The sequence below is a fragment of the Phodopus roborovskii genome, unplaced genomic scaffold (genome assembly GCF_943737965.1).
Source record: "Phodopus roborovskii unplaced genomic scaffold, PHOROB, whole genome shotgun sequence".
In the NCBI taxonomy this organism is placed as follows: domain Eukaryota; kingdom Metazoa; phylum Chordata; class Mammalia; order Rodentia; family Cricetidae; genus Phodopus; species Phodopus roborovskii.
The window spans coordinates 12,462,121-12,472,392 of NW_026126571.1; the positions used below are offsets into that span (position 1 = coordinate 12,462,121).

Here is a 10,272-nt window from a genome sequence, read left to right on the forward strand (position 1 = left end):
GCTGCCCTCTGCTGACAAAAGCTGGAAATCAGAACTGCTGTCTCAGGTCTAGGCCAGGAGAATAAAGCTAGGAACACAAAATTTGAAGATGTATCATAAAACTAAGTAAACAAGGGCACACTTTTATAAAATATTTTTAAAAAACTCTAAATAATGATAAGAACAAACCACAGTGAACAAAGACCTCCCACTGCACGCTTCAGTAGAGCCTCTAGCCCTACAGAAAATGGGTGAGAGTTCATGCCTGACCCAGAGACCCACCAGGTTATTGCTCCATCGTCACTTCTCACAGCGTACACGCTGGTCGCCAATTTTTGGGCTGTTGGATGGAATCCCTTTCTCCCAAGATGAGGCACATATCTATTTGGAACCACAGGTCAAATCTTTTCAACTAATTTCCAACAAAGTCAGCTTGACTCCTTATTAGACTGCAAAACATATATTTAAACGATATAAAAACTTTAAGAGATATGAAATGTTTAAGGTATATGATCAACTTCTAACAATACGATTTGACATAGCTTAGATAGAAACTTCAAAATTATTATAAACAAAGCTGTCACTTTTCTGGAAATTTCTAAATGTTGGAAAATTAGACTTAACAGAACCAACACACCTATGAAGGGTAGCACTGAAGGCAAAGGAATTAAGCGTGGTGCTCAAGGTCCTAAGAAACATGCGGTTGACACTAGCGTACAGGGGATTCTAGGAGGAGCCGTGGGCTCTGCAGCCAGTGCATGAGAACCCACCAGGTCGTCTGTGTCTGAGGACTGTCACTCCTTGGGAAAACTCTCAGAGCAAAGAGTGAGTTTGCTGTCTGCCACCCTTGCTACCATGAGCAATAATGGAACAAACTTAGCATGGGCTACATTCCTCTGCTGTAGCAAAAAAAAAAAAAAAAAAAAAAAAAAAAAAGACACTTGTGATAGAATGTTCCTTCAGTGAGTGCTCTGAGCTGCCTTTTGATTGGTTGCCTTGGTGGTCAACTTGATACATGCTGCCCTAAATTCTGGCCTGTTGCAATGCTCAGCGGCTGCATTTCAGCAACAGGAGTTCAGTTTAGGTTTTGGGATCCTCATCTGGGGATCATTATTTAATACCTAAACTGGCTGGGCAAGCTCAAGGTTTGGCTGGATTAGGATGGATGCAGAAGTAACAAACGCCATGCTGAGTAACTTGGGAGCTGGGCTGTCAGTAGTAACTGCTCTCAAGGTTTTGTTCATTGAAAGTGAAATTCCGAATAACCCATGCAGCATGGACAACCCCGATGACAGAGCCTGTGCTGTTTCCTCCTAGGTGGATAGACTTCCTACCATGAACCACACTGCATTGTGGGCTCCAGCCTTGCAGTGCTATCTGCAGTACTCTATGGATATGTTTGTGCCAATCATTTACATCAAGGACCGCAGCAAAAGAAATGAGAGTATACGCAGGTGCTAGTTAGTATGATTTGGACTACGATTTGCACACCCCAGCGGCATCTTTCTTACAAGTATAGTCAGTCTACTTTGTGGCCTGTTGTGTAGCCACGAAATAGGCCAAAGCTGTATCCAGAGGCTTCCTGTCAGGGGTGCTGAGGGCCAGTGCCACCTGCTGCTGGTTCATAGTCAACCACTGAGTGCCATGATCAGCTTCTCATTCATCATTGCTGCTCTCGGATACTACTTACTGGTATTTGCACTCTGCATCATTGTGCCGGGTCCTTGTGCAATGTTTTCTGAAATCTATTCACAGCAACACCAGCAGATGGCAGTAGTGGATAGTAGGATGCTAATACTGTAGACTGTACAGCAATGAATCTCTGCCATTCTGGGACTGAATGGATAAATGACTGTTCACTCCACAAACATGAGAATGAAGCACTTCTGATGAGCTGTTAACGAAGGCAGGACTTCACTACTGAACAGCTCAAAGACACACTGGATCATCCTGTTTGAGGGCACTGGTATTTAAGTGTTACAATCCAGAAAATAGGGCAAAGTTTGCACAAAGAAAATTACGACCCAAACTTATAACTTACTAATGAAGGGGAGCAGAAATAAATGGTTGGTTGGTTGAAGGAAGGACTTCAGATTCACCTTACAGAATTCAAGTTCAAAGATGTGGGACCCCTTTGCTAGAGAAAATAAATGTCATGGCTGCTACCCGAATGTTTAAAAGGCTAGTTCATTATATTTAGTCAAAAATTACTTTTAATATTACTCAGCTCTTTGTCTGCCCTTCTTAGCTCAAAATTTTTGGATAATTATTCCATATAAAATCCATCCCAAAAGCAAGTCATCACCATTCACAATATGTGATTTAATGTATACAGTCACAAGCATGTGTGTGTATGGATAGTTTCAGATTTAATTTAAAGGGAGCATATTTATTGGACTGAACAACTGTATTTTTGTTCTTAAAATAGTTGAAATCATTCTATCAGAAGTGTTTCATTTTGATCCTATTTTAACTGATTTCCAGGAGACAAAAGAACACAGCAAATTGTACTGATTTAATTCTTTAAGGAAACCATCAGCCCTGCAAGAACACTGCCCATTACCATGGTGCCTGCACCCTTAATACAGTAACCATGTTTGGCTGTGCCTATTACCCATTTCCTCCTGGTTACTGCAGTCCTTTGCTGTGTTAGAGAAACTGAATAGCATCTCACACCTGCTCTTGAGTTACATGGCTCTGGACCTGAGCCCTCGGCATGGCATGCTCTCTGTGACTGGGAGTTAATGATAGTATGTGTCTTGAAGTCTGTTGTCCAGGGTAGTTAAATCTGTAGTACATTCACAAATGTCTTGTTGCCTGACAAACACTCCAACTTGTTTGCTGTTGTTAGTACATGTCAATCAAGGGGAAACAAAATTTATGGACAGGAAAAAACTTGAAACTTACCAAAACTACTGTCCTTACTATTCACAACCCAAATTGTCTCTCTACATCAGAAATGTCAGTGGAGTCCATCTAATCACTGAATTGCTAGCACAGAAAATACTTAATAATAATGTCTTTTACCCATTTCAGTTTTTACTTGAAATGTCATTAAATTAAGCCAATATGACAATTTTTGATTAAAGGTATACAACAGGAAAAAAACCAAAACCAAAAAACCAAAACCAAAAACCCAGTGATAAAACAGCTTGATATCCGAACTAATTTCAAAGGACATTCACCTCTTCACATTAACTGCCCTGTAGTAAGAAGGTAGCATATAATCAAATCCACACACTCAATCCATTGCAGTGTCTGACTATATGAATACCACACTATTTACCACAGATACTATAATACAAATTTAAAACACAAGTTTTTTTTTTAATCACTGCCATTTAAAGCTAGATTATTTTTTATAAAACAAAACAAGAGTTCTTTATTACAAAAGTTAAACAGTATCAACTGCTTTGTGAGTTCACGGTATATACACTACAATCAAACCATTAGCATGTATTTCAATATGGGTCTATACAAAGACAAGTGACAAATGGGCCCAGTAAGACAGCATTCATGACTCAGAACTAGACAAAGCTTCAGTTCCTTCTGCTCTGTTTACATTCAGATGCATCTCTGGTCAAGATTCCTGAGCTAACTGGTTAGAAGATGCATTTAGCTTCCTAACAAAAAAATTTCTATCTACAATGACCACTTCTAAAAGAATCCACTCCACAATTCTGACAAAATCTGTTGGCAGCAATCTTGTTATGCTGACTCTATGGCAAGTCCAGGAGGAACCCAAGAAATGGAACAATGGGCAAATCTATCAAAGTAGGATCCTGGCTTTCTTCACCTGAAAACGAACCAAGGGAAGAACATTCATCAACTATATTTGACTTCGTATGTGGGAAAAGACACTTGAGAATGCGAATTCCTTTGCTTCCTCACTTTCTCTTCAGTCACTGACAGGGATTTTGTAGGCCACCATACTATTCACTTTGTGGATTGTGGTAGTAAATGAGCGTAGACGAACTTCTTCAGAATTGGTAATGAACTGGGGTCCTGATTCCTCCCACTTTTCAGGTACAACCAAGTCTTTGTCGGTATAAATCAGCAGGTCAAATGAACCTAAGTTGGGGATGAGAGTAAAGTGCAGTACTTTTTAAAAGTGAAGCTGTCCTCCCCACCTGTCTCACCGGGACTCATTTGAACCACCCCTCCTAAGGAGATAGGTTAGCTTGCTCTAATTATAATTTTCCTCAAGAAAACCTGAGTTTCTTGAGTAGTATAGAACAGAGTAGTAAAACAGTAAAAGGAATTAGGAGGAAATGTTCTAGTGGTACTGTAAGTGTCTTAATTTTCAGCATTTCATTTTCTTGAGTGTGTGTGGGGAGCGCACAAGCACAGGTCCCAAGCTAGTGACTGCTCGCTACTCCACTTGTCTCACTAAGGCCTGGGTCCTAAAGCAAACCCGCGGCTCGCTAGCCAGGCTGGTCAGGTGACTCCATCTCTGCCTTTCTTTACAGGTGGGCACCCAAAACCACCTGGAGGGCCCTGGTGGTGGGGATCCTAACTCGGTCCTCAGACCTTCTCAGCAAGTACTTTAACTATCACCTCCTTGGTCCTTGTCCTCACATTTTCAAGAACACACGTGTTATTTATGCTGCATTCTGCTTCCTGTATCCCAGTGATGTTACGGGGTTTAACAAATGGGGATCCTCCCAACAGCAGCATATATTTTCCCCAGCAAATTTAAGTCAAGAGGCTGTGTAATACTCACAAGAAACTTCCAGCAGTGGCAGAAAGGTCACGGTAGCTGTGATCTGCCTGATCACTGAACGGATTTCATCTTGAATGGCTTTGTGTGACTTTTCTCTACAAACACTATAGAAGAACCAATCAGTTCATTCTAGGTTCCATTAAGTTAACTAAAATATACTGGTGACCATTTATCTGAACCAAATGCTCCCAACAACACAGAAGCAATACACTAGGAGACTAAAGATTAATAGCTAAAGGTATTCTTGGGCTCCTGCATCTGCATCTGTTCTTCCCATTATCCTTCAGGGCTGATCTTAGTGTCAGGTCATTCAGCGCATGATGATGAGTAAGTTCCTCAACCACTCCCAATATGACATTTTCAGTAACTCTTTAAGATAAAGGGAAATGCATTCTAACACAAACTTGGTAGAACTTTAGCATTTTTCAAGTAGTATCTAAATACCTAATTCTTCATCAAATCAAGTAAAATAAATTGCACATACATTTTTTTTTTATAAGCTAAAAATTTCCTACAGATCAAAGAGCAAGCTGCTCTTCATTACAGGAACTTACAGAAAATTGTGCCTAGTGTAATGGGTATTTCTGATATAGAATGACTGAAATCTTCAATGTTTACAAAGTTCATGGCATTAGATGAAGGAGAGCTACATCTAAGTTAGGGATGGGTCCAGGCTCATCTACTGAAGTACCTTCAAGCACTTGATTAAATGCCCCACATTATATTATATCATAGGGTGGATATAACCAGAAATAAAGGTCAAATCTCACTGGGTTATCCTAAAGATGACATTTATCTATACAACTACTAACAGGCTAAGAAGAACTCAAGCCCCCCACAAGCTAGTATCTCTAAAAACACGCTATAGAAGGAGTGCGTAAGAAATCAGTTCAAACAAATTGAATTCATGTAATAACAGAAGTTGTAAAAACCAAGCAGGAATAATTTAATTTGTACTTACCCATCTTCTTTTGCAGTTTTGTCACACTCGATATCAAACTGCCATCTTTCAAGGACCTCACCACTTTCAATATTTGAGATGACCACCACCAGTTTCTGAACTGAGCACTTGTAGAGCCACTCTGCAACACAAAGGGCATCTTTTATGCGCTAACTGTAACGTAACTCTCTTCTAAAGACCTATTTTTCAGCCTTTTATAAAATGCATACACTGGTATTTTGGACTTCCTTTCATACATAAGGAAATAGTTCCCCACTAATCATTTAGCCAATTTTTAAATTCTCATTACTAATAGGTGCAACCGAGGGCAATCTGAACTTTCTCTGTAACTCACAGTAAGGGAACAGGGCATAGGATTTCATCAAACAATTGTCAATACAACTGCCATGTCACATCTGTGGTGGCTGTTTGGAACAGAGAGATAGTATAAAAGCATTAAAAAAAAAAATCTGCCCCATTCTGGTAGGTGAAGGCTTAGTTTTTGCATTAATTCTGCAAAGGAGAGGAGAGGGAAGTACAGGTTTTAAATACTCAAAAGAAGAGCATTAAAGTTGGAGGGAGATGAAACCAACAGGAAGAATTGAAATCATAACAGAGAAACAGAAAATACAAGAAAAAAGAAGTAAAATACTTCTAAAAAGTCTAGAAGAAATGGGACTGAAAACAAAAGCAATTTGCCTCTTAATAAAGAGTAATTCCTGAGTTTTAACTAAGATAGGAAGGAGAGGTGAGTGGGTAAAATGTCACCTGTGACAACCTGTAACCCCAGTGTTAGTTAAGGCTGGCGTCTCTATTGTAACAGGACAATGATACCTAGCCATAGCTATCTAGCAGTTCCAAGTCAAGTATGAGTGAGTGATGTACAATTAATGACCATACATGACTCCACCCTGACCCACAATTAGGGAGAATGATGAGAGATGGGCTGCCCCCCTCAGCATGCATGTACCTTGACTGCACTTGAGAACAGAGATTTATCTATCTCCACATTATTTATCAAGTACTTCGCCTTTCCTATTCTAATCTACCAAAGAAGTTCTTAACCAAGAGACTTTATCTACAGGGTTACCTGTGGCAACAATGGGATGGCCACACCAGGAATGTGTTAGCTGACATCTGATGAGCAGGAGCCAGGATGGCGCTGCATTACCTTACGATACACAGGAAAGCTCCCCACTAAACATCCAGATCAAAATGCCAGTAATGTAAGATAGGGAAAATTGGTAAAGCGTAAATCCTACTGTTTTTGCTTGTGAATTCATACTCAACCTGCACAAGTGTTGGTGGATATTCTACTATGGATATTAACAGCAAGGAATGTTTGGGAGTTTGCCCTTAAGCTGGGTATAGTGTTGAATGCCTTTAGTTCCATCACTTGGGAGGCTGTTCTCTGTGAGCTCAAGGTTAGCCTGATGAAAATAGCAAGTTTCAGGATAGTCAAGAACTTTGAGATACCCCGTTCAAAAGTAAAACAAACAAACAAACAAACAAACAAAAATATGGCCTTAAAGGGATCTCTATATTCAGTTGGTCATCAAAAGAAGGTCATTAGGTCATTTTAACGCTTAAGGGGGAAAAAAAAGCAATGAACACTGTAATGAAACTACAATAGAAAAGAAGGTCATTAGGTCATTTTAACGCTTAAGGGGGAAAAAAAAGCAATGAACACTGTAATGAAACTACAATAGAAACAAACTAAAACATTCTTAACAAAAACAATTTCTGGGGGCTAGAACAATGGTTTAGTGGTTAGGAGCAATAGTGCTTTTCCTCTGAACGGACACTCTCTCTTCTGTTCTTTTAAGGAACCAGGCACACACCTAGCACATACAGACATAACTCAGGAAAAACACCCAATGACTGACAAACTAAAAAGAAAAGACAGCTGAAATGCTTTCAGAATTGGTATTTTGTAAGACTATTTTGGGAGACACAAGGCTAAACACAGAAAGGTTATAATTTGAATGGCAATCCTAAGTGATGTGCAACCCGAGAAACAAGGATTCTAGAGGGAACAAAAATAGGTGGGAATGAGTATTGGCCACACAGGCAGTACAACCCGGAGCTATCAATGAATAGATAAATAAATAGTTCAGACATTGAATTACAGCCACAACTTTTAAGAAAGATAATGAGAATAGTTGAAAAGTAAAAACAGAAAGCTTTCCTGTACATTATTTAGTAATACCCTGGTTACAACAACTGCAACATATTAATGCATGTCTCAGAAGGGCAAAATCATCAATTTGTTGTACCTCTTTAAACCGCAAAATCCATCCCTACAGCAGCCGAGAAGACACTCCAGACTCCAAGCCTCCTAACATCAACACATTCGGCTTACTTAAAAGCAGTGGGAGAACGGATGGGACTTCTCTCCATCATTTCCGCCCTCCCAATTCAGAAGCGCTACGTTTGCCGAAGGCCTACTGCTTTGCGCCACCCTTAACAAATGCAGCCCTGTAAGACGTCAACACTCAAAAGCGTGATTACCTTTTAGCTGCTCGACCACATTATTGAGATACTTTATGAGCTCGGGGTCGGTAGTCACAAGCAAGGTGAGTCCATACTTCTGCACTCGAGTGAAGGTTTCCGATGGATATATGCCACGCTGATACAAAATGCTGTTGATGCCAAAGGCTGGAAACGAAAGGAATAAAGCTGCACTCGTCTGTCTACTCAACGTACACGAGACGACGACACCGGAAACCCTTCAGCCCGGCAACGCCAAGTCTCACCGCGTCGCACCGAGAGTAAACAGACGCCCGCACCACCCGGCCTCGGGAGGCGGGAGGGACGACGCCCCAGGGCGGCCGCCTTGCACCCCGGGAGGCCGTGCGGCGGTTCCGCCCTCGCGCGCGTCCCCGGCCCCGCCAGGCCCGCTCTCTGGCCGCGGGGAGCCGCATTCGGAACTCACAAAAGAACTCGGCCACGATTTCGGCGCTCCCGCGCAGGGTGATGCCCTGCTCCCGGGCGAGCTGCTGCGCCATCACCAGATCTAACGGAGGTCGCTGCGAGCGCCCTGGCGGCCCGGCTCCTTCGGCTATTCCCCGCCACCCGGTTCAAAAGCAGCGACGCAGACCGCGGGGCGCGCCGTGCGCAAGCGCAACGTGCCCGAGCCCCGCCCACACCGCCGGTTTCCGGCCCCAGCGCCGTCCTACAAACGCCTCATCTCTCCCGAAGCCCGCCCCAGGCTTCCGGCTTCCGCCCTAAGTCCCTCCCACACCGCTGAACCCGCTCGGGACCGTCCGTGCCTTCTCGGTCCTAAAGCGCGCCTTCCGTTGTGAACCCAGTCAGCCGGAGATCTGGCCCCTAAGTCCCGCCCACAGCGACTCGTATCCGGCCCTGGCTCCGCCCTCGCTGGTGGACCGCGTGCGCAGGCGCAGAGTGGGCCGAGCTCCGAGCTCTGGGGCTTCTGGCCAGGTGTTCTAGAAGAGTCCCAGGGTGATGCTAATAAGGCCGTGCTCCCAATATCCCTGAAGAACTGCCTCGGCTTCCTGGGTAGTTTCCAGTTGGGGAGCGCCTGCGTTTCGTGTGGCAACGAGGCTTTTGTGGAGAAATAAGAGAATGGGGACCAGGATGGAGAGAAGGCCACTGCACGTTAGGAAGCTGACCTCGCTGCAAATAGCGCACGCACGCGCGCACGCACGCGAACCCCTTCCAGCCTGCTTTTACGTTCTGTGGTCATATGCTCTTCCTTTCTGAGTTTTGTTTTTTTTTTTTTTTTAAAGCGTGTAAGATTGCACATAGAATTCATGCCACAGTTTTCATATGGGGGGTCCAGGACATGGCGGGTCTTCCAAGTGTCCCAAGTGTTTGCAATGGTGCACAGACCACACTTTGCAACCAATCGACGACTGTAGATATCATGAGTGTTTGAGAAGTTGAGAGCCTGAATTCCATAGTTGCCGCAGAGGTGGAATAGGGAGGGACACACCAGAGAGAAACTGTGAAGCAAGGGCTGATGACAGGCGAGGAAGGAGAATGAAGCTGGCATAGGTAATGATGAGGTACCATGCTCTTTACTCCCAAACGGCGGAATTTTTCCAGTTTCTTATCACAGCAACATTTAAGATTCTGGAGTCTCTGAAAGTTGATTTCTTTCCTGTTAACCGTTTGGGCACTTGGTTTAATACCCCTCCCCGTATCAAAAGCAATACTATAAAATGTTTCTTTGAAACTTCTCAGATTGAGTTTACTTTTCCTCTAATTCAGTGAACTATTGCTGTGTATTGTTCTAGGGAAAGGCTGTTTGAACGGGGAGGAATAAAAATTGAACTTTTTTTCTAAAGCGAATTCAAACAGTAAACAGTCGTCCTCTTATTAATAAAACAAATAAATATAGAGATTATGTCATAAGTAGGCCTATATTTTTCATTAGGGTCTTAAAAGCAATTATTTGATTTTTTTCTAAATCTAGAAGAACATGAAGGCCGAAGAACTTCCATTAATGACTTAGTTAAGTAATCTTACAGATAGGAACTAAGGTCTAGGGTGGTTATAGAGTTAATCTAAGAACCAGTATCTAGTTAGTAGCATATTTATTGTAGAGTTTAGACTGCCTAACTTAGTGTCCTTTTAAAGCATAACTGTTTGAAACATGCCGATAAAT

The 10,272-nt window shown here is 42.4% G+C and overlaps 1 protein-coding gene and 1 pseudogene across 1 annotated transcript; one reads left to right on the forward strand and one right to left on the reverse strand.

Moving 5' to 3' along the window:
* The first annotated feature begins 834 nt into the window (after window positions 1–834).
* On the forward strand, window positions 835–1,782 carry LOC127235870 (transmembrane protein 144-like; annotated as a pseudogene).
* A 1,565-nt stretch (window positions 1,783–3,347) lies between these two features.
* Mad2l1 (mitotic arrest deficient 2 like 1) lies at window positions 3,348–8,698 on the reverse strand. The gene is made up of 5 exons (XM_051203061.1): window positions 8,578–8,698; window positions 8,154–8,300; window positions 5,664–5,784; window positions 4,703–4,806; window positions 3,348–4,050 (listed from the first exon to the last, which is right to left on the reverse strand). Exons 1-5 carry the CDS (start codon window positions 8,648–8,650, stop codon window positions 3,878–3,880), a joined length of 618 nt encoding a protein of 205 aa, XP_051059018.1. The 5' UTR covers window positions 8,651–8,698; the 3' UTR covers window positions 3,348–3,877.
* Between the last annotated feature and the right edge of the window lie 1,574 nt (window positions 8,699–10,272).